General features: G+C 31.0%; 4 protein-coding genes and 1 pseudogene across 4 annotated transcripts; 3 read left to right on the top strand and 2 right to left on the bottom strand.

Moving 5' to 3' along the window:
* Window positions 1–1,326: 1,326 nt before the first annotated feature.
* LOC123700732 (protein Abitram) lies at window positions 1,327–2,473 on the top strand. The gene is made up of 2 exons (XM_045648049.1): window positions 1,327–1,416; window positions 1,689–2,473. Exon 2 carries the CDS (start codon window positions 1,905–1,907, stop codon window positions 2,445–2,447), a length of 543 nt encoding a protein of 180 aa, XP_045504005.1. The 5' UTR covers window positions 1,327–1,416; window positions 1,689–1,904; the 3' UTR covers window positions 2,448–2,473.
* A 630-nt stretch (window positions 2,474–3,103) lies between these two features.
* LOC123700827 (aminomethyltransferase, mitochondrial) lies at window positions 3,104–4,406 on the top strand. Its single transcript, XM_045648170.1, has one exon. The coding sequence runs from the start codon at window positions 3,173–3,175 to the stop codon at window positions 4,385–4,387; it is 1,215 nt and encodes a 404-aa protein (XP_045504126.1). The 5' UTR covers window positions 3,104–3,172; the 3' UTR covers window positions 4,388–4,406.
* A 1,533-nt stretch (window positions 4,407–5,939) lies between these two features.
* LOC123700826 (intracellular protein transport protein USO1) lies at window positions 5,940–14,090 on the bottom strand. Its single transcript, XM_045648169.1, has 19 exons — window positions 13,783–14,090; window positions 13,605–13,710; window positions 13,303–13,524; window positions 12,909–12,997; window positions 12,599–12,722; window positions 12,161–12,318; window positions 11,851–11,900; window positions 11,638–11,704; window positions 11,316–11,534; window positions 10,823–10,961; window positions 10,481–10,586; window positions 9,919–10,141; window positions 9,455–9,634; window positions 8,952–9,216; window positions 8,579–8,689; window positions 8,248–8,447; window positions 7,223–7,798; window positions 6,365–6,526; window positions 5,940–6,091 (listed from the first exon to the last, which is right to left on the bottom strand). Exons 1-19 carry the CDS (start codon window positions 13,900–13,902, stop codon window positions 6,014–6,016), a joined length of 3,195 nt encoding a protein of 1,064 aa, XP_045504125.1. The 5' UTR covers window positions 13,903–14,090; the 3' UTR covers window positions 5,940–6,013.
* Window positions 14,091–14,736: 646 nt separating this feature from the next.
* Window positions 14,737–17,674, top strand: LOC123700867 (annotated as a pseudogene).
* Window positions 17,675–20,477: 2,803 nt separating this feature from the next.
* LOC123700868 (pseudouridine-5'-phosphatase-like) lies at window positions 20,478–22,133 on the bottom strand. The gene is made up of 4 exons (XM_045648229.1): window positions 21,908–22,133; window positions 21,598–21,816; window positions 21,133–21,365; window positions 20,478–20,909 (listed from the first exon to the last, which is right to left on the bottom strand). The coding sequence occupies exons 1-4, from the start codon at window positions 21,960–21,962 to the stop codon at window positions 20,733–20,735; spliced, it is 684 nt and encodes a 227-aa protein (XP_045504185.1). The 5' UTR covers window positions 21,963–22,133; the 3' UTR covers window positions 20,478–20,732.
* Between the last annotated feature and the right edge of the window lie 60 nt (window positions 22,134–22,193).

The following is a 22,193-nucleotide window of genomic DNA, read 5'->3' as shown; positions in this document are numbered from 1 at the left end:
TATATTTTTATATGTCTTGTGGCGATAACCATTTACCGATCTTTCAAAAGATACTATCATAATCTGAGGAAGTTTTATTATGATTTATTTCCTTAATAATATCCCAACCCCTGATGACAAATAAAATATTATATAAAATGAATAAAAATATTGGGCTTTTTGAAAAATCAATTAGTCAGCTATGTTTTTACTTTTTAGTAACTAAATGCGATTACACCCTTAGAATTACACCTTACTAAATTCGTTTCTAATTAAGCTTCTAAATGATTCGGTTACAATCTTCTGCATTTACATTTTCCTAATCAATGAAGTAATAGTAGCTCAATGATCAGTGACGACTTATTTCCGTGTAATAAGCAAAGTAATAAGCGCAAGAAACGTAGAATAATAAGTTACACTTTAAAAAAATATTTTTATGTTGTATACTTCCATAGACCATAACGTAAGGTAAATAAACGATAAAAAATGTTACGAGAGCCTAAATTTTACCAATACTTTTACAATTCCATATAATTTCATTATAATTTACGAGTAACAAAATCATTTTGATATGAAATAGAGCTTACGTAGATTTTTGAATTTACCTCCCTTTTTACCGGCAGACTTAATGTACTTAGTCCTATTCCTCTCCTATAACTAACTTCCTTCCGTACGTCTGGTTGTCTGGAACACAGGTCTGGAAGAAGCTATTTACCGATAAGTCCACCATTTGTTTTAATTAATAATAATTAGATTAAGTTCCTATTTAGGTTATTTCAGAGCAATAAAGTATTAATAAATAATAAATATATAAATAAATAGAGTTCGTAATTAGTATTAACTCTACATTAGCTAGTCTATAAAAAAGTAGAGGTAAAAAGGCAAAAAATTACTGGGTAGAAAGATGGAGATAGATAGATTATATTTATAATAAAATCGTACTTAGTAAAGTGAAAACCTGTACAGTTTTTTTTTAGAGAATACTGTGGGCGAGATCGCAAATCGATATCCTAATAAACGCTGGTGACGGCCTACTTGTTCTCTACTAAATATCATGGTATAATTGCATGGTTGATGGTAACCATGTGCAGTACCTAATCCTCTCCACATTTCAATCAGCGCTGCTGCGCTGTCTATTTAAGCCATAAATCCTTAGAGCATAAATCCCTGTCTATAAAGTCATGAAAATAATGTTTGAGGAACAAAATATATTAAAGCGTGGCAACACGGTAAAAATATATAAATGACGTCTCTGTTTTGAGTTTTGACCAATGATTTTGAACTTTTGACCTGTGGTTTTGACCTATACATAACAATGCCCTACCTATATTAGGTACTTGCTCTGTGGTTTTGACAACTGATTTTACTGACATTGACTTATAAGATTTGATAAAAATAAAACCCAAAAACTACCTCGATAATTTTTGTGTCGAACAAGTAAGTAGGTAATTGTAGTAGTTAGTCATATTTTAAGACGGATTTACAGATTATTATTATACGTGATGCACACAGACTTATCTGCGCATTTACATACTGATGAATGCAATGTATTCATAAGGAAATTGCAGGATTGTCATATAGAGGTTAGAAACATGTTAGAAATGAGATTTTGGAATTATTTCCTTACATAATGTTTTGTTTTTATTGCTAGATAAAGATTTGAATGTGTTTATTTGTTATATTAATAAAACAGCGATTTTTTCTTTCAGCATTCCTTCTTGAAATTCGTTGGTTATTGTAATGATTACGATCGTGATATGAGAAAGTGTCTTAAAGCTGAGAGGCTGCAACGACAAAAACAAAATTATGAAGAGTCTAAGATAAAACACGCAGCAATTCGAGCTAGAATATTAGCACAACAAGATAGAGAAAAGAACATCTAAATATTCTTTAAAAACTCAGTTTTCTTGTATTCACATTTCACAATGGTTTCTAACATCTTGGAGTCCATAGATGCGGATAGCATTATCAATCATAAGTCATTTACAGATAGATATTTTGCCAAAAGGTTTATTGTAAATTTCAATGGTATTAAGAATAATGACATTATGTTAATGTTTCATTCAAACAGAATTGCTTTATTATGTCTTGCACCAAGCCATTTCTTTTTTAAAAGTAATAAAAAATATAAGCTGAACTTTTCAGTGGGCAATGTTGATAGGCTCAGTAATTCTGTGAAAGGGAAAAGTAAGAAAGGTGGACAGATGCTGACTCCTAAATCTATAATTTGTAAAATTGAGTATGAAGATGGTTCTGGCATTGATGTACCATGTTGTATGAAGAGTACTCTTATAGAAGTCAATGAAGAGTTAGTTGTGAATCCAGAATTATTAAAGAAAAAGCCGGATGCTGATGGATTTATTGCTATCATGTTGTCAAGTATTGCAATATCTGATGCAACAAAAAAAGAACTTCTGACATATGAAGATTATGTAAAAATAGTTAATGATAATGCTAGTAGTACTTAATTAGATAATAAATTATTTCATTTGAATTTTTGTTTTTTATTTGTTGTTTCCATTATTGAGTTAAGGCACTAGCTTTAATTCTCAAATAATTAATTGCTTGATTTTGCATAGTGCATATATTATGTAATTGTTGCATGTGATAACAAAGTCAAATCCAGAAGCATACATTTATCTATACTAATATTATAAAGCTGAAGAGTTTGTTTGTTTGTTTGAACGCGCTAATCTCAGGAACTACTGGACCGATTTGAAAAATTCTTTCGGTGTTAGATAGCCCAAATATCGAGGCTAGGCTATAAATCATCACGCTACGACCAACAGGAGTGGAACCACGGGGGTGAAACCGCGCGGAGCAGCTAGTTATTAATAAAAACATTTTACACGCATAGCTATGCTATAAGTTTCAGGCGTGGTTAGAGCATGAAACTTTGTTAGTTAGACTTTAGACAACACGCAATATTATTGCATATATTGTATGACAAACATTTTTTTAGTCTTAACTGGTACGATTGGGGGCGGGTCATGTTCCCTGTGATCCTGTGATAGGTGATAAATATAGTCAACAAGGTATTCTTTCAGATAGTATAGCAAACATTTTAACGTAAGTAACCAAACAAGTTGCTTTATCTTACTATTAATTTTTGACCTCTGCACTAAAATGAGCTGAGATAAGAATCATCAGTTTAGACCATAATTCGTAGAGTGAAGCACAAAATATTAAAATCATGGTTACAAGACGTATTTTAAATTCTAAAAGCTTTTTTCTTGCAACAATAATTAATGCTCGTTCTTATAGTGATGTGAGTAAACATGCGCTCAAGACTCCTTTATATGGATTACATGAAAGGCGTGGTGGTAAAATTGTTGATTTCGCTGGCTTTCTTTTGCCCGTACAGTACTCTGATATGAGCGTATCCGTATCTCATTTATTTACAAGAAGTAGTGCATCCATTTTCGATGTTTCTCATATGCTGCAAACGAACGTACATGGAAAAGATTGTATCGATTGGTTTGAATCCATATGTCCGGTAGATCTGAAAGGCATGGCTGATGGTACGAGCTCATTGACGGTATTTTTAAACGATAAGGGCGGAATAATCGATGATTTAATCGTTACGAGAGTTAACGAAAACCAGCTTTACATAGTTTCAAACGCAGGAAGGTTGGATGTAGACAAACAACACATGAAAGAGACTTCTGAAATTTACCGCAAGAAAAATAAGGATGTCGTTGTAGATTTCTATGAAGTTTCGCAAAGAGCACTTATCGCATTACAAGGGCCTAAAGCTGCACAGAATTTACAACCTCTGGCAAACATTCAGTTGGAAGATTTAACTTTTATGACGAGTAGAATCGGTTCGGTAGCTGGTGTAGAATGTAGAATAACGCGCTGTGGATACACTGGTGAAGACGGTGTTGAGATATCTATTCCAGCTGAGAAAGCGGATGAAGTCACCGAAGCTTTATTACAATCAAAGGATGTAAAATTAGCTGGTTTAGGAGCAAGAGATTCGTTACGCTTAGAGGCAGGCTTGTGTTTGTATGGAAACGACATCGATGAAAGCGTAACACCAGTCGAAGCTAATTTGACTTGGTTAATAGCGAAAAGACGTAGAGGTGAAGCTAACTTTCCCGGAGCAGATATTATTCTACGGCAGATTAAGGAAGGAGTGAGTAAAAGAAGGGTGGGAATAAGAATGGAATCAGGAGCTCCAGCCAGAAAAGGTGCTGTGCTGAAAAATGTAAACGGTGAAGTCGTTGGAAATATTACAAGTGGATGCCCCAGTCCTTCACTTGGCGGAAACGTCGGTATGGGATACATTCTAGAATCCTTTAAGAAAGTTGGTACAGAATTAAAAGTGAATGTAAGAAATAAGGACATCTCTTGCGCAGTCGCAAAAATGCCATTTGTACCGTCGAAATATTACATAAAGAAATAAAACCACATATTTAATAAAATAAATGTTTTATTTACAACCTTAATTGCCAATTGACGCTTTACTTGAATAACGCATAGACAATACTGAATACAAATACTTAGGGATACAATCAATTAAATAATAAAAAGTATAACATAATAATAATTACAATAAGTAAATACAATACTTTAACAACTGAGCAATAACAAATAAATTCGACACATTAATTAAAATATTTAAAAATATTTGTACTGAGCATGTGGAACAGAAATGATATATTTGGAATAAACAGGGAATGTTGAGACATTTCAATAAATACTACAAAAATACATTTCTGTGTACTTATATCACAGGAACATTACATGCATATTACAACTATAAATTGTTCGATAAATGTTAACATACGAATTGAGTCGTCTAAAGCTATGTAATATTATAAAGAATTTAAAAATAAACTTATCAAAACAGTCATTAAATTTTCCTTTCTTGGGGCTTTATTGCTATCGTATTATATTTGTTCGAAAAAGTTACATAACGCACACTGACGTACAATAAACAACTAGTGCCTAGACTAAAAAAATGGCACTCATAAATGCTGTAACTAGGTACATTTGTTGCCTGAAATAAAGAAATAAATAAAATAAATGATTTGGTGCAAAACCCTGCTTCTATTTGGCAGAGCTTTCTAATGAGCAACTTTGAACTTTATTGTGCGGATATAAAGTCTTAATTTCAATGAATGTTTTGATGACTTTTTAATGGGGGATGGCGATTCATATAAGTCTAGCTGTTTATAGTACTTCAACGATTCCAAAAAAATAAATTTATTTTTAATAAAAATATGCACCATAGTCCAAGAGACAATTTATAATTTTATCATTTAGGTACTTAACAAAAGCAACCGAGTAAAATCAAGAGTACCTTTACATTTCTGACATCATAGAAAGATTTAAATATAAAATAAACGAATGTGTGATACTTGCATAAATTCATACACAGATTAATTATATTAAAAACTAAACATACACTAACAGAGATCATATATTAAAAACTAAAACATTAACTACTTTTGTACATATTCTTCTCATTTTAAAAGTTAAACAGGGAATTCGTAAATATGAATTCTTATATGTCGTGTTTTTACATAAGTACTTTAATTGAGAGCTGTTTTTTTATCAAAGTACATACTTTGTCTTTATTGTTTTGAATAACAATAATATTATATGTTTTTTCTGAAGAATTAAATGTTTAATTTTTGGAAATAAAAAATTGGTCCGAAATAAGAATAGCAGACGGTATTAGTTTCAACCTAAAAGTTGAAAATTTGTGAGCAACACTTTTTCAATTTTAAATACTAGGTTTCCGCCCGCACAGTCAAAGAAAAACCCGCATAGTTCCTGTTCCCGTGGGATTTCCGGGATAAAACCTATCCTATGTCCCGGAGTAAAATGAAGCCTATGTCCATTCTAGGGTATCAAAATATCTCTATACCAAATTTCATGCAAATTGGTTCAGTAGTTAAGGCGTGATTGAGTAACAGACAGACAGACAGAGTTACTTTCGCATTTATAATATTAGTAAGGATTGAGAAACATTAAAATAAAATGCTTAACAAATGAATGTACGCAATGTAGACATGAATAAATGTCACTGGTTTAAATCCTTGAGGTTCGACTGAGCGAGACGGGCGAAATCTTCGTTCAACTTGTTGATTTTCTCCGTACACTGAAAGTAAATTAACATTTCAGAAAAAAAATATTAAAAAATGGTAAAGATAAGAAAAATATTTTTTTTTCACAAATCTTTATATGACAATTTTAAAAGTTCAATAAACCAAAATTAAATATTCAACTATAAAATTTGAACAATACGGATAGGTGTGATTAAAGAAATTAAAGAAGTAGTGAAGTATGACGTCATAGAGCTTGACAGTTTCCTGAAAAAAGGTATATTAAATTATTAAGCCACAAATAGTGTGGATTAGAATAAAATACTAACATCATACTGTGGTGTAGACTTGCTCCCACGCTTCTCCTCTTGAACGCGACAATTTACGTGGTGGTTGATCTGGTTCTGTAGTTTTACGAATATCTTTCGATACTCGTCTTGTATCCTGTTCATTTCATTGTTTATGTGCGTGTCCTTTTTCGCCATGTAGTCCTGTGTAATAGATAAAAATAAAAATTATATAAGAAATATCTAGCGCTGGGTGACTTATCGTAAACAAAAGAAATGGCATATCCTATCTATACTAATATTATAAAGATGAAGAGTTTGTTTCTTTGAACGCACTAATCTCAGGCACTACTAGTCCGATTTGAAAAATTCTTTCGGTGTTAGATAGCCCATTTATCGAGGAAGGCTATAAGGTATATAATATCATCACGCTAAGCCCAACAGTAGTGGAGTGCGGGTAAAACCGCAGAGCTCAGCTAGTAACTGATAAACATAGTTATTTTGCAAAAAGTAAAATAATATAATGAACATTTTTATCATTAGTACGCACTGAACTAATTCATCATGGTCAGGACCCATTTATGTCTATAAATAAAGTCTATGGCAGGTTGCAGAGCTTGACCGACCGTCAGTGCGTACCGTCGGTCCTGACGATACGCATCAACAATTGTATGACTATGACACTAATGCGCAACACAACGCGTATGGTCGGTCTAGCTATGAACGGTTTTATGAATTTCCATACATATGACAAGCGCGACTGACGTACGCACTGATGGTCGGTCAAGCTCTGCAACCAGCCTATAAATATAAACCAATTAAATTATGAAACTATAAAACCGATCACAAACAAACCTTAACAATTTAATTATCAAATCATAGAATCGTTCACCAACATACCTTATAAGTGTAAACTGTTTTCTTAGCGTTCCTATATTTATCCTGTATCACTTGATGATCGCTTTGTAGCTTATTATGCTTATGTTCCAACTGAGTGAACTGCGTCTGCAATTCCACCAACTTAGTCTTCAATCCCTGACATTCCTTGGCACAAGAGCTGGACTTCTGTTTCATATCTTCCCTTTCTCTATTCAAAACATCCTCCATCGAACCAAATCTAGATAATCTCTCCTTATATCTCTCCGCTTTGTGTTTCCAATCGACAGCATCGTCTTTCAACCTCTGACACTCCGCTTGTAATTCATTATGGTCCTTTATCAAGATGGATATTTCGTTTTCTTTCGCTTCCAATATTTGCGTGACTTTCGCTCTTTCTGATAAAATGAATTCTTTTAATGTATCGACTTCTTTAGCTTTTCTTTCGAGTAAATCTTTCAATTTAGTGACCGCTGTGAGCTGTTCCTTTTCCATTTCGTTTAATCGCCGCGCGCAGTTCATTTCTATCGTTTTTATTTCGAGTGTGAACTTTTCGGCTATTTGATCTCGTATTGCTTTTTCTTTCATCATTAGAGTTGTCTGCAAAGTAACATGAATTTTAAAGTAAGTTTGTTGCCTAGACTTGAGACTTTTTATAACCTATAAAACCGGTAGGAAATAATGTATTTTTATTGTTATTTCGTAGAAGTTATGCATAATCCATTTGAGCATCCTACCTTCTACTAATATTATAAATGCGAAAGTTTGTGAGGATGTGTGTATGTGTATGTTTGTTACTCTTTCACGCAAACACTACTGAACCGATTACAATGAAATTAAGCACACATATAGAGGGTAACTTGGATTAACACATAGGATAGGTTTTATCCCGGAAATCCCACGGGAACGGGAACTTTGTGGGTTTTTCATTGAAAACGCGGGCGAAGCCGCGTGCTGAAAGCTAGTATAATATAATTCAAGCAGTTTATGGGAATCCAATGATCATTTGCGCTGTAAGGAAACTAAAAACATAAAAAAATATTATATACCTTAGCGGCAATAGCATCATCACATTCTTGCACCAACTGTTCAATACTAGAGTCACTTTTAACATGATCACCACTCTCTGTGTTAGTTGCAACTGTCTTCTGATCTTGAATCTTTTTAAACCTCTCCATTATATAATTTTGGAAGAATTCCGCTTTCCCTTTCAATTCTTTCATGAGTGCTTCATTGCTTTCTTGTGCCGCTAAATAAATAAAAATCAAACATAATAACAATTCAACACAATCTACTTACACAAATTCTAATAGTTCTTCATATTTTAAAACTGAAAATTATTATTCGATTTCAATAGAATTTTTAAATTTATTTACTTACCCAATTTAACATTGCACTTGTTGAGTTGTTCCTCTAAGTACTTTATATGTTTTAATTGTGTTTCACACTGAATGCATCCTTCCATTTCCTTGCGCATCGCACATTTTTCGTCTACAAAAAGTTTACGAAATATTTGAAGAGATATATTTTATTTGGTGAAATCTTTAAAAATTTATTAGCAATAGTAAAAGTACCTACTAAACAAATTAAGCTATATTTTTATATAATTACGTTTTCCATTCTTATGTGTTTTTGATCAATTCAAATTGAGATCCATATAAACGCACTATTTTTATATTTATTTAAAACAAAATTGATGATTCAAAAGTACTTGATATTGAGTTTATGATATTATGATATTATCAATGATTACCTTCTAGATACTTATTTAACTTATCCGTAAACTCTTTTTGCTTGTCTGTGAACTCTTTCTGCAACTCCGATATTCTCTTATTGGCTCTTTCTATCTCCTCTCGAGCATTACCCAAATCATTATTTAGCTTCTCCGCTTGTCTTTTCTCCTTTTCAATTCTTTCTATATATTCTCTCTCTTGTGATTTAAATTCATCTCTTTCTCTTTGTATATTCGTTCGCATTTCTTTTAATTCCCGCGTTACGGCATCACGGCCACTACATACCTTAAAATATAGTGTTTTTTTTTTATGTTTTGTTGTTTATATTACACGCTTTCTTAAGTACACCATTGCAAATTAAGTTGTACTTTCATTAATTATTTTTCAGATGAAGCTGGCTAGTTAGTAAAGATAGTAAGTAAGAAACCTTTATCATACGTGTAGCAATACCTAATTATGTTATCGTAAAGTTGTAAAGAATAATCAATACAAATTATAAAGCTGTAATAAATGTATATAATACCTGTAAGTACAAAGTCTTTAATTCCCCATTTTCCTTGAGCGTGTCTTTCAGTTGAGTACTATATTTCTCTAATTCTCGTAGTAAATCCGCATTCGCCTCCTGCACTAGCGACGCTCGACTGCCTTTCTCGTTTTTCAGCTTTTCATAGTCCATCTCTAGCTCCGTATATTTTAGTTCCAACTGTGAAGTAATATTCAAATTATTGTAAAAGTAATACACCGATAATAATTAATAGTCTCTAAATACAAATTTAGCAACAAATTGTTATTTATTTTTTATTTCAATAAAATAATTTAATTATTACAATATACAATAATAAAAAAATCCTTTTTGTGCAATCTGATCTCAAATTAATCCCATCTGCGATAAACCTAAAAACACCGAAAAAAAAAAATAGAAAAAAATTCGATCACGAGGCGGGGTTCAAATGCGTCTTTCGCCTTTCCAACACAATTTTAACTCACATTCTTCATTTCCCCCCTAACATCATCCGCCTCCCGTCTCAACTGTTCGTTCTGCTGTCTGTACGTCTCCACCAGCTCTGTATCCGAGTGTGTGCCGAGTAACTCCAGTTTGTTCTGCAGCACGGCCAAGCGCGAGTTGAGCTGCATCTCTATGCCTTTTTGTTCTTCGAGCTTTGAACGCAATTCGGATTCTAGCTTGCGGTGCTGCTCTAATCTTTTTTCTCTGAAAATTGTTTAAATCATAAAAAAAAAATTGTGATTGTATAGAATTAGAAAGGATAATAAAGATATTTATTAAGCTATTGCATATCTTCTATTACGGGCCTTGAGCCCCGCGCTCACCGAATCGAGAAATTCCGTAACGAAAAAACCTCACGCTCCCCACTCCGACGGGTTCGGAGGTGTGGCTTGAAGGCATGCTATGCAATAGCTTTACCGCGGCAGTCCCCGATTGCCATAGTCTTTTTTTTATTTTTAAGTCAACCAAAACAAAATTTCGTGCATATTAATAATATTTATAAATGTAAACATTCAAGGCTCAAGCAATAAATTAGAAACTTACCTTTTATTTAGTTCCTCTTGTAATTGTCCTATTTTCTGTATTTGTTGTTTGTAGCGGCTTAATGCATCTTTCAAAGTTGCCAGTTTACCGGGAGACGGAGGTTCACCTGTTTTTAAATACATTACATTTTATTTAATATCACAAAAAAAAATACGTGATTTAGGAACTTGACGATTTTTAGTCTATGAATGAAGTATTACAGTACTTACACTTATAAAGTGTATTAGTGTTAGTACTGTAATATTTAATTCTCTACAGTACGTACTTACAGCTTATAAAAACAAAACTTTTCATGCATGTAGAAATACTACTCTCCAAACAATAATAAAAAGAAACACTTACCAGAATTGTAATTATTTTCTGGCATCACATCATGTAGAACTTGATTCAGTGTTGATTTCCAACTCTCGTTTTCCCTTTGTACAGTAGTCATTTTATTACGACAAAGTACTAATTCATGGGCCGTAACTTCCAGTTTAGACTTAAAAAAATCATGGTAAAAATTAAAAAGTTACACTTCATAGAAATAAATTCTTCCAAGAAGTAACTTAATTCGTCATTAAAATTTTACAAATAAAAAAATTGAAATCTCTTTTTTCATGCTTCTCATAAGCCACTTATCGTTCCAAGCAAAGATGGCGACAGATTGCAGCAATAAATAAAAAAAAAAGCCTTTATTCAAATTATAATTTATACTTTGTAATGTTATGTCTTGATAGAGCATTTTATAGATTATTCACACAATTCACTAGTTCCACTTTTACATACTTTTAAATTAAATTGTATTATAAAACTTATCACTTTCGTAAAATCATCGTCCTTTCAAAATACTCACCCCAAGTTCCTTAACCTGTTCCCTCGAAGCGTTCCTCTCACTTGTTAACTGATTGATTCTCTCTTTGAGTCTAACTGATTCCCCATTCACGAGTCTACTCTGAGCGGCTTCCAATTCCTTCGCGAGTCGGTTTATAGTTGCTCCTTTCTCTATAAGTATATTTTCTTTCTCTCTGTCCCGCTCCATGCATCGTTTTTCGAGACGCTTTATTTCTCTATCCTGTTGAAATGGAGATTAGATAAATATTATGTTCAGAAATTTTTGTCTTTGCAAACAATCATTAAGTATATATTATTATTATTAATGTGCACATTGTAAATACCTTATCGTCCAAATTATTTTTTGTCTTAATCAATTCGTTTTGTAGTCTGTCCATCTCTTCTCTATGCCTGTTAAATGACAAAAAATGAAATAAAAATGATCAGTAATCTTTTTTATAATATTTAGCATCACTAAATTGAATAAACTATTTAACATTTTACTAATTATGGAAAATATTATGTAGAAATGAAATAATTATAAAAAAAAAACTTACCGATCTTGCTGTTCTCTAAACAGAGCGTCAGTGTCATGTGAATGCGCAACCTGTAAAAAGGAAATAAACAAACTGGAAATGAAAAATTTTAAGACAGTTTTTTGGAAACTATATATTAAATTAATATATTTAAAAGAAACTTAAAAATATGCTTGAACACATGAAATTATAGTATTGTCTCAGTTAAATCTGCCCATTTAAAATGGATGAACATCAAATCTAAATAAGCCAGTTTCATACAAACATGTCAGTTACATACAAACATAAAAGTGACTCTTATAAAAGCATATTAGAAATAACCAAGTATTACCTGCATAGTATGCAATCGTTGTTGCACCTCTTGAAGGCTCATGTTAGCGGACCGTAGCTCAAGACGCAGTTGTTCTTTATCTTGGTCACTTTCTATCAACTTTTGTGTCAACGAACCAATCTGTTGCTCCATTTCTATTGTTTTATGCTTACATGATGCTGAAATTCATTTAAGTATTTATTAGTCATTTCTAGAAATTAAACAGAAGTTAAACAAAACAATTTAATTTTTTGTTCTTATTTGGTAACATTCATTTAATATTAATCTTGTAAAAATGAAATACAAGGCAATAATTATATTTATTACTATTTAATTTTTTTTATAAATGTTTGATTGTTTTATATATCCTTGCAAGACAACACCAAACTGTCTTCTAAAACAATGACCATTTTTAAAGGGCAGCAATAATTACATAACTCAAATAATTATTAAACAAACCTAAAAGAGCATGGGACTCTTGCAGTGAGAACTCTGCCTTGTCTTTATCGTGAATTGCAGCCTCTAGTCTTGCTCTAAGACTGTCAATCTCATTATCCAAGTTCTTCATTTCTTTCACTCGGCCCTGAAAGTTTAATCATTGTAAATAATAATAAAGTTAGTAAGATCATGAGCTACATAAATATTATGGTTTTAACACTAACTAACATTATAATGTATGAATTATTCACTTTAAAATTATTTGTGTTGCATTGGTGTAATTTTATTCAATAAAATATATTATAAATTAATTTTATATTGTCTTACTTACTTCATACATAACTTTCAGTTGTTCAAAGTCAATATTAAATGCTTGTCCTGCCACATAATTGTTCATACCATTAAGGTGGTGATGTTGTTCTATAATCAAAGGAACTTCATTTAATGGATAACTTATGGTAAATCTAAGAATATATACTTACTAAAGGTTTGCAGAAAATATTAACTACAATTACAGTACATAAGCTAAAACTTGTAGTTAAAACATTGGTGAAAATCACAATAAAAATTGGTGCAGTAGTTTTTGAGCTTATTGCAAACAGTCAACAGATAGACATAGTGGAGCACTGTCTTTTATAACATGTAGTGATATAGCATTTTAGATGAAAATTTAAAAATTGCAGCCTGCACATTAAACCTACTTTAGAATGAAGAAGTAAACTTGCCTCTGCTCTCTTGTGGAAAATAATGGTTTTGTGCATCTCCAGCTCCATAAGGACTGTATTGAAGTTTGATGGGATCTTCTTGATGTCTCAAATGCTGAATGATATGACTCTTAGGAGTTTCACAGTAGACTTTAGGAGAGTCAGACACAGGCAGGACTTCTTTAAGATGATTTAAGGATTCAGTATAAGTTGGTAATAGTCCAGTTTTTGTGTGTTGTTTACCTTGATATTATAAATGAAAATAAACATCAGTTTTACTTTAAACATTGCTTAATTTATTATATCCTAGTACAACTACTTACCATTAGCTTGAGTGTGATCCATTGTACAATTTCCACTGCTATTCACTGAACTGGCTTCGTCATCGTCGAGGAGATCGTCAAAAGCATTCGCCAGTTTATGTTTTAGCTAAAATTAACAAGTATGATGAAAAAATGTAACGTCCATAGTGAAAATTATTAGAAATTAAAGATTTCCTACCTCTTCATTACGTCGTTTTTGATCTTCAATTTCTTCTTGTTCTTCCAGTCTATCTTGAGCACTATTATTTATGTGAATGCTTGCAGCACCTTGGAATAAACTCATACCTGGCCCTTCCATTATAATGTTTTATTTTATAATGCCTATCGATTCACTGTAAAGTTTAATAAAAGAAGTAGTGTATTTACATTAAGTATTTTATTTATTTGCACTTGAAATAAGTTGTGTTAAAAATATTTTGTTTTGAAGTTTTAAAAACTTTTTGTTTTTAATCACAAACAAGAAACGACGCGCACCACGCGACATGACACATGAAGTTTATTGACACTGACACTGACAGTGACAATTATTAAATAATAAAAAAATAGGCCACAGACTATCTAATACATATATTTCATACTGGGATTGTATGTAACTTCTCAAAAACTTTTTACTTAAACCATGTTCTTTATAGATTTCCTTATAGATTTCTCTCTTGATCGCGATTTCCCTCTTGATAAATAGAGCTATAATAAATGACTTTAAATTCGTGTATGTATAGTCTTTGGCAGCATTTAGAACGAATACTTGTGATTAAGTGGTAAAGTTTCACGATGTTAAAAATTTACGAACAAGAATATGCAAAGAAGTAGACCGTAAAGTACTACTTAGTTACTTACCTACAATAAAAATACACCATCTGGTTTTAAAAAATCTGTCATTGATGTTGATTTATGAAATTTTGTTTTTAAAATGTGTGTATGTTAAAAACTATTCTACATTTTCCTTCTATTATTCTCGTAGAACATTTATTGTAATTGAAAACACTAATAGTCTTTAAATAAAAGCCGCTGGCGCCATCTGTGTCAAATTTATTTAAAATAATTATTCAGTTTATTCAGAAAATAACTCTGAACTTCCTTGAAGTAAAGTAATAGTATATGTTTTGTACACTTCGTATGTGTATAAAAGGCATCTGCATGAAAGGCATCTGCTTTTAATGAGTATTATAAAATATAATCAAGCGTTCAATCAAAAATAAAAACGAAGTATTAAAAATATGTATAACCTAGGTACCTACTCAAATGTATTGGATAACAATCAATAGGTCTAGCAATTAGCATATATTATATGTATTATGTACACAATATACCTACCAGGCCGCAACAATAACAGCAATTAATAAAAAAACATCTAGGTACTGTCTAGTCTCAGTACCTACTCTTACTTTTAAGTAAAAGTTTATGTTCATGTTTGCTTATTATGATCGATTTTTTATGATTAAATATTTTGTAATGTATAAAACATGAGCTAATAAATATACCTACCTATCACTACTAAAGATAAGGAAGAATGAACGGAGTTATTATTTTAGTTAAAAATTCCTCTTATGTAATAGTTTGCTGATTAGCATATTTGTGTGTACAAGACTAGACTAGAAGATAGCTGATTGTGCTTTAGTTTATGTTGTGTAGTAGAAAGTTGTGTACGATTATAGTGTTGTTCTGATTATTTAGTTATTTTCTTCTATCTATACATAAATATGTCTCTTAAACCAGTTACACATGTTTTATTTGATATGGATGGACTCATTCTCAGTAAGTTTATGTACCTATCTATCACACTAATAAAATAAAAGACTGCTAACTTTTTGCGAATATAGAATACTGATTTTAATTCGTAAACTTTTTTAATAGAAGATTTAATTATTTCAATATTACTAAAATATAAATAAGTGAAAATATATTTATCAAATTAAGACATGAATATTTTCCTTGTATGATTACATAAATAATGTATTTATAATTTATAAATACATATAACTAAAATTACATTTCATGGAGGTTATAAATTATAATGACATATGATTTTTTTAACAGACACAGAGGATCTCTACACACTGGGGTTTCAGGAAATCGCTTCTCGATAAGGCAAAAATTTCACGTTTGCGTTAAAGTGTCAAATAATGGGACAACAAACTGCAGAATTTGCGGGATCAATTATCGAAGCTCTTGAATTGCCACTCACAGTCAACGAATTCATATCGGAATCAGAGAAAATATTCAATGAGCTCTTTCCATTGAGTACAGTGTTACCAGGTAAATATCTAAAATTTCCTTTACCGGACACACCGCTTGCTGATAATGTACCTGATAGCCTATTCGTAACTTTGACGTATACCTAATTTCATACATTATCTGTTATTTTAACTGACGGATAAGTTAAACTACTGTTTTAAATATATTTGGAAAGTGTGCAACCGGCCATTACACATACTATGTAGGTAGCTGTAGGTATCATCCTTAAAATAATATATTTGTCAATGATGGTCTAAATAAGAAACATTAGTTATATTAAACTTGAGTATTGACGGACATGTTATATCGCATGAGAATAGAATATATTGTTCTACTATGACCTTATTCTATGGAGTTAGAAAAATATTGTATAAATTAGTAATACTGTAATAATTATTATAACATTGAAAGTCTAATTAACACATTATCAATAATAATTATTATACAATCGATCTCGCCGCATCAAGTATGTGCGCGGAATGTAACAAACTTCTAATTAGTAATTTAAATTTACAGGAGTCGAAAAACTTATAAGGCATCTAAGTAAATGCAAAATTCCAATAGGCCTAGCAACTAGTAGCAGGAAAGAAACATATGAACTAAAAACTACGAATCACAAAGAATTGTTTGATTTATTTCCTTATAAAACTTTCGGATCTTCGGACCCCGATGTAAAAAAAGGAAAACCCTTCCCTGATATATTTTTCGTAGCCGCAGCTAAATTTCCTGAGAAACCCAATCCAGACAAGGTACCTCAATATAATAATATTATAATGATATTTTATATGTAGTAGAGTGTAGTACCTAATTTATCGATATAACTACAGACTATACATTTTTCTAATAAAAAAAAGCATCGAGCAAATAGCTTTAATATCATTAAGTTTTTTGATGTAAATCTATTAAAATATAATTCCTAAAACATTATTGTATTTAACAGAACCTTATCACAAAATATTTTGCCACAATCGCATTTAAATTAAAGTTTTAAAAGCCCTAATTAATGCTTAATTTTTTTCAGGTGCTAGTATTTGAAGATTCAATCAATGGCGTAAAAGCTGCGCATTCAGCTGGTATGCAAGTGGTTTTAGTGCCTGACCCACGTCTAGACCACTCTTTAGTTCCAGAGGCAACTCTCATCATAAACTCTATGGAAGAATTCAAGCCCGAACTTTTTGGACTACCTCCATTTGACGAATAACAAATAAAATAATTTTTAAAATTTGACATTATATGTGATCCATTTCGAATATTTAAAATATGATTGAATGTTAATAAACGAAATAATTAAAATTGTTTTTGTTTTAAAAAAAAAATTAACAAGACATTTACTTTTAGGCAGGATTACTAGGTATGACTAGACGGCCGCGGTTTTTATCCGCGCGATTTTGTGATTCAAGGAAACGTATACAAGTGGCCATAGCTTGCCATATAATATTAAAACCGCGGTTTGTAACAAAATGTTTGCATGTAAAAACTGCGCCAACATTAGTTTTTCATAGATGATAGAACTTAATGTATTGACGGTACGCCGCGCCGTCTAAGTAACTAACTACGTATAATTTTTTCGACCCCTGAAAATTTTTAGTGTAGTTTTAGTTAAGTAAATTTATCTCGGTCGGCTTTGCGATTAGAGCGGATAACCGATGGCGAGAAAAAGTGCGGCCTCAGCCTAATTTATTTCTATAGTTATTCGATTTTTGAAGGGTAGTTTATAAAAATGTAAAGCACAATTAATGACATAGACAAATATTTATTTTTCAATCAAACTGTTTCCTTTACAGCTTTCGAGTATATAATAAATTAATAAGCATACAATAAATATTTTAATCTGAGATTTTCTATTTTGATTACGTAGCTGTAAGTAATACATAATATTATTATAGCTATATGTGGTCATATTATATACATACTAAACAATTATTAAAAACAGGCACTTTTTGAAGTTATTATCATAAGCAATGAAAATTTATATAAAAAATAAATAAAAACGCGAAATACGGATATATTTGTGTAAATTTTTTGGTGATTGAAAAAGAGGGGACCTTAAAAAATACTTTCGTTTTTAGTGTTTAACACTTTTATTAAGTACATAGATAAAAGAAAATTGTTAAATATGTTTTAAGCGTTATTATGATAATCTATAGTCTATACATATAATAATTAACAAATTAATCGATATATTTCATAGATATAGTTATTAATTGTTACATACGAAATTGTAAGTATGTAAAAAATACGTAAAATTAATATAAAAAGGAACTAGAAATGCAATAAAATACGTAAAGGAACTAGAATTTTCTTTGTTTAACACATTAGTTGCTAATTGATAGGCACAAAATCACTACATAGTATAAAAAAAGTTGCTGTCGCTAACATAACACAAGAAAAATACTACTATTACACAGTCACTGTATATTAGGACAAACCGAAGCTTATGGCGGCATTTAAATAGGGAGTTGGAAGTAATTTAGCAGAGTTTTACTCTACAATTACTTTTGTTTGACTAGAAAATAGATTGTTATTTAAATATGTCATCTATAGTCTAAGGTAGGGCAAATAGCAGTGTCTATTTGTTGCTAATAAGTACAATCTTAAAGAAATAAAAACATGCTGCTACATCATAATATTATGATAATAGATAACATCTTCAACCTACAAACAATTAAAATGACAATATTATGGATATAGGTCTACCCACAGAACAGTAAGAACATAATAGAAGTGCGATGTGGGCGTGGCCCACGTGTCACTAGTAAGGTAAGATCACCTAACTCGCTCTCAGTTGTGCGCAGAAAAATATTCGAGTCGGTTGTCAACTGTCAAACCTTATTTCCATATTTATTCATTATTTAGAGCGTGTTGTTCGGTATTAGAGTGGAAAAATGATAGCAGACGAAATAATATCAGCAATCGAGGCATTTCATACCATCGGTAAGTCTTATTTTAATTTATTTTAAATATATTTTATGTTACAACTTCGCTTGTCGTAATTTGTCAAAAATTTATAAAAATATTAAGTCAAAATGAACCTTAATCCATAAGAAATAAGTACTTATATAGATTGAACAGCAAACAAGACTTTCTGGAATATTATTGAAATAAACAAACGAATGTCGGATTAGTGATGCATGTGGCGCATATCGACAGTATCGATACTTTAGAAAAGACAAACATTTTAAATATTAAATTTTATTCTATTTTTCCTTAGCTTTCATTTGTCCTATTTATTTATAGATTTTCGAAAGAGCCTAATGTAAAAGAGAAATGGATAATAAATGCAACGTGACGAGTTAACTGGATGCCGAACAGCAATAAGCAGTCTAACAAAAATATATTTATTTGTGAATTATCGATAACAAGGCTGACATCCCTTAGAGCATAGCATCAGGTTAATGTCAAGTTAATGTCATTAATTTAGAGTGACACAAATTTCAACCTTATCTTTATGTGTAGAGGTTCAAAGTTATATTTATTGAAAACCAACGCCATCTGTTGTGGAATACCTGAATGTTTTCGAATTTGGAATTTCTGAGCAAAGAGAAACAAAACAGCTAATATAACTAGGGATGTTATACTAAAATAAACCGTAACTTGGTTCGTTAGGGTACATATTGAAATGCTGAATTTATAACCTAAGTCAGTTTTTACTCAAATTAAGCTGTCCAATCAAAGGCATAGTTTACTTATAGTGTACTGTATAACTATCGGTTTAAATGTGTGGGTTTGGCGACACTGGTTTTCATACTAATGATGACATTATAGCACTTCTATTATGTTCTTACTGTTCTGTGGGTCTACCAGAATCTGATGGCATATTTATATTTCAAAAATAAAAGATTTTCATGTGGCAACTTATTTGACAACTATCAAATTGGTTGTCAAATTATTTGTGTTGATGATTAATTTTTAGGATTTTGTCGTCAAAATCTTCGAAATATCGATAAAACCACTGCGATCACAAGCAATAAGTGTTGTTTACAATGTCTATAGAAAAACATTCGATGAAGAAGGATCAAACACATCACAATTTTCAATTTTAAAGCGCGTGAAAGATTTTAGTGCTAAATTGGACTTACCCGTTGTGATACTTTAAATTAAAAATATTATAAGTAGGTACTTAACTATAAGTATTATTGTTTGTTGATTAAAATATAATTTTATGGAAACTTATTACAGGCGTTTACAATACGGCTATTTGTCAAGTCCAAGCAGTCCAAGTCAATTTTATAATGTTTTAGTACGAAAAACGAAAATAAACATGATTTTACATATTTTATTTTTGTTTTATTTTATAAAACATCGTATCATATCATATAGGTATTTTATAAACAATCTAGTTTTGATCTGGATTATCATTAAATCCATATTTTACAAAAATAGGTATGTATAAATAAATAATATATTGTATTACCTATATAAAAATAATATGTATAAATGTAATAAGTGCCTACATAATATTTCGTGGATATCTCATTATTAAGTACAGTATAATCCACTTATGTAATGTGAATAATGATATTGAGGTCAAAATAAAAAGTAAGCAGTATCAAGATCGTTCAGTCCATTTTCCCTAGGGTTGCACACTCAAAATTTTGATTTCCCTATTTGCCATCAGATTCTGGTTTACCTATAAAATTCACGATTGTCACAGAAAGCCTTATAAACACTTTTGACATACATTTTATCAAATTGTTTGACACATAAACGTAACAGAACATATAAAAAAAATGTGACACTGGCTGATATATTTAAGATTCTAATTTCAACTTTTTTTTTATAGAAATAAATATATCTATTCAAAATGTTGTCGCTACAACGAACAACAAACAAACATCAATATTTTTCTTAACATATTCTATAGTTTCTAGCTACAAAGAAATGACTATGTAGTTACTCATACGCAGGTAAGCCAAACAACTCAGGCTGAAACTCCTCTAAAGATTGAAGTACTAAAGTTGCATCTTTCAGTAGCTCTTTCTCAATACGAGGGTCTGGCACAACCACTACCTGCATGTTCGCAGCACATGCTGCCTTAACACCATTAACAGCATCTTCAAACACCAAACACTGGAAACAGATATTTTCATGTTGTTATGCTGATTCAGTAGTAAAATGCTATGTTCAATAAATAATAATTATTCTGGGACAAAACTGTGAAAGACTTATATTTGGCCAATCATTTTCAATGAGTTAGTTTATACAAAATATGAATAAAGGTGTTTCTGTATATTATGTACTTTGTGGGATCAGAAGCTTGAAAGCATTAAATTAGTTTTAAAGTTTATCTTACATCTTCAGGCTTAGGTTTCTCTGGAAATCTTGAAGCACAGACCAAAAATATAGAAGGGTCTGGCTTTCCTTTCTTCACATCTGGATCAGAAGATCCCATAGTGAGGTGGTGAAAGTTTTCTAAGAAAGCTTTATGGTTTTGCATCTTCATATTCACACTGTCCTCACTGGAGCTAGTAGCTAAGGCAATGGGAACCCCTTTAGCCTTCAAGTGTTCTACTAACTTCTTTGCACCTAGTAACATTAATAATTGTAATATAGAACAGGATGTTCTAAAAAATACTTTAGTTTAAACAATCACAGATTAATAAGTATTTAGAAGTGGATTGTATGGATTTATCTATAAGTCATTTCTCTAGATCTTAATTACAATTATTTGATTCCTTGTATAAGATTAAAATGAACAGTTCTTTAAGTAATTTATTTTCAACAAACTTTATTCAATATTAAATAGCGAATTTATTACCTGGCATTAATTGAACATTGGGAAAAAGAACTTCATATTCCTCCTGACACTGCTTCATAAACTCATCTTTAGTCACTGGCAAATCCAATTCTTTGACAATCTTTTCAGCACATTCATGTCCTTGGAAACCCAGTAAGCTCTTCTTTAATTCCCAAGTAAAAGTTTTGCCATACTTTGCACATACATTTGTAAATGCTTGTGTATAAAAGTTTTCTGAGTCTACAAAAACATTTTTATTTTTATTATTGGTAAGACAGCTATCTAAATTGCTAAAAACTTAAGTTTCTAGTGTATTATTCTCATTACTCACCAATTAAAAGACCATCCAAGTCAAAAAGAACGTGTGTTACTTTAGAGTAAGTCATATTGTGTAATAATAATTTTTCAGTTGTAAGAGAATGTAATTTATTATATTTAAAGAAATAATCAAGACTGTTCTGTATTTTATATTATTAATTTATGTCACAATTTTGTTAAATATTATTTGTAATTCCGAAAAATTGTTCAACACTTAATTTCATCACTGACGTTTGACATTTATTTGTTTTTGACAAAAATGATTATATGAGTCTAAGAGCAATTAACCTATAGAGTTC

Source organism: Colias croceus, chromosome 20, assembly GCF_905220415.1.
Source record: "Colias croceus chromosome 20, ilColCroc2.1".
Taxonomy (NCBI): Eukaryota; Metazoa; Arthropoda; class Insecta; order Lepidoptera; family Pieridae; genus Colias; species Colias croceus.
Note: the sequence above shows the minus strand (reverse complement) of the source record. Positions and strands in the feature narration are given on the sequence as shown.

Coding starts and splice junctions, on each gene's coding strand:
- LOC123700732 (XM_045648049.1), top strand. CDS start 1,905: ATGGTTTCTAACATCTTGGAGTCCATAGATGCGGATAGCATTATCAAT.
- LOC123700827 (XM_045648170.1), top strand. CDS start 3,173: ATGGTTACAAGACGTATTTTAAATTCTAAAAGCTTTTTTCTTGCAACA.
- LOC123700826 (XM_045648169.1), bottom strand. CDS start 13,902: ATGGAAGGGCCAGGTATGAGTTTATTCCAAGGTGCTGCAAGCATTCAC. Junction 8,690..8,951: donor GTTAAATAAGTATCTAGAAG/GTAATCATTGAT, acceptor AACTTTTTGTAG/ACGAAAAATGTGCGATGCGC. Junction 6,527..7,222: donor AAACAGTTTACACTTATAAG/GTATGTTGGTGA, acceptor TCTATTACACAG/GACTACATGGCGAAAAAGGA.
- LOC123700868 (XM_045648229.1), bottom strand. CDS start 21,962: ATGACTTACTCTAAAGTAACACACGTTCTTTTTGACTTGGATGGTCTT. Junction 21,366..21,597: donor CAATGTTCAATTAATGCCAG/GTAATAAATTCG, acceptor TAATGTTACTAG/GTGCAAAGAAGTTAGTAGAA. Junction 20,910..21,132: donor AGAAACCTAAGCCTGAAGAT/GTAAGATAAACT, acceptor ATCTGTTTCCAG/TGTTTGGTGTTTGAAGATGC.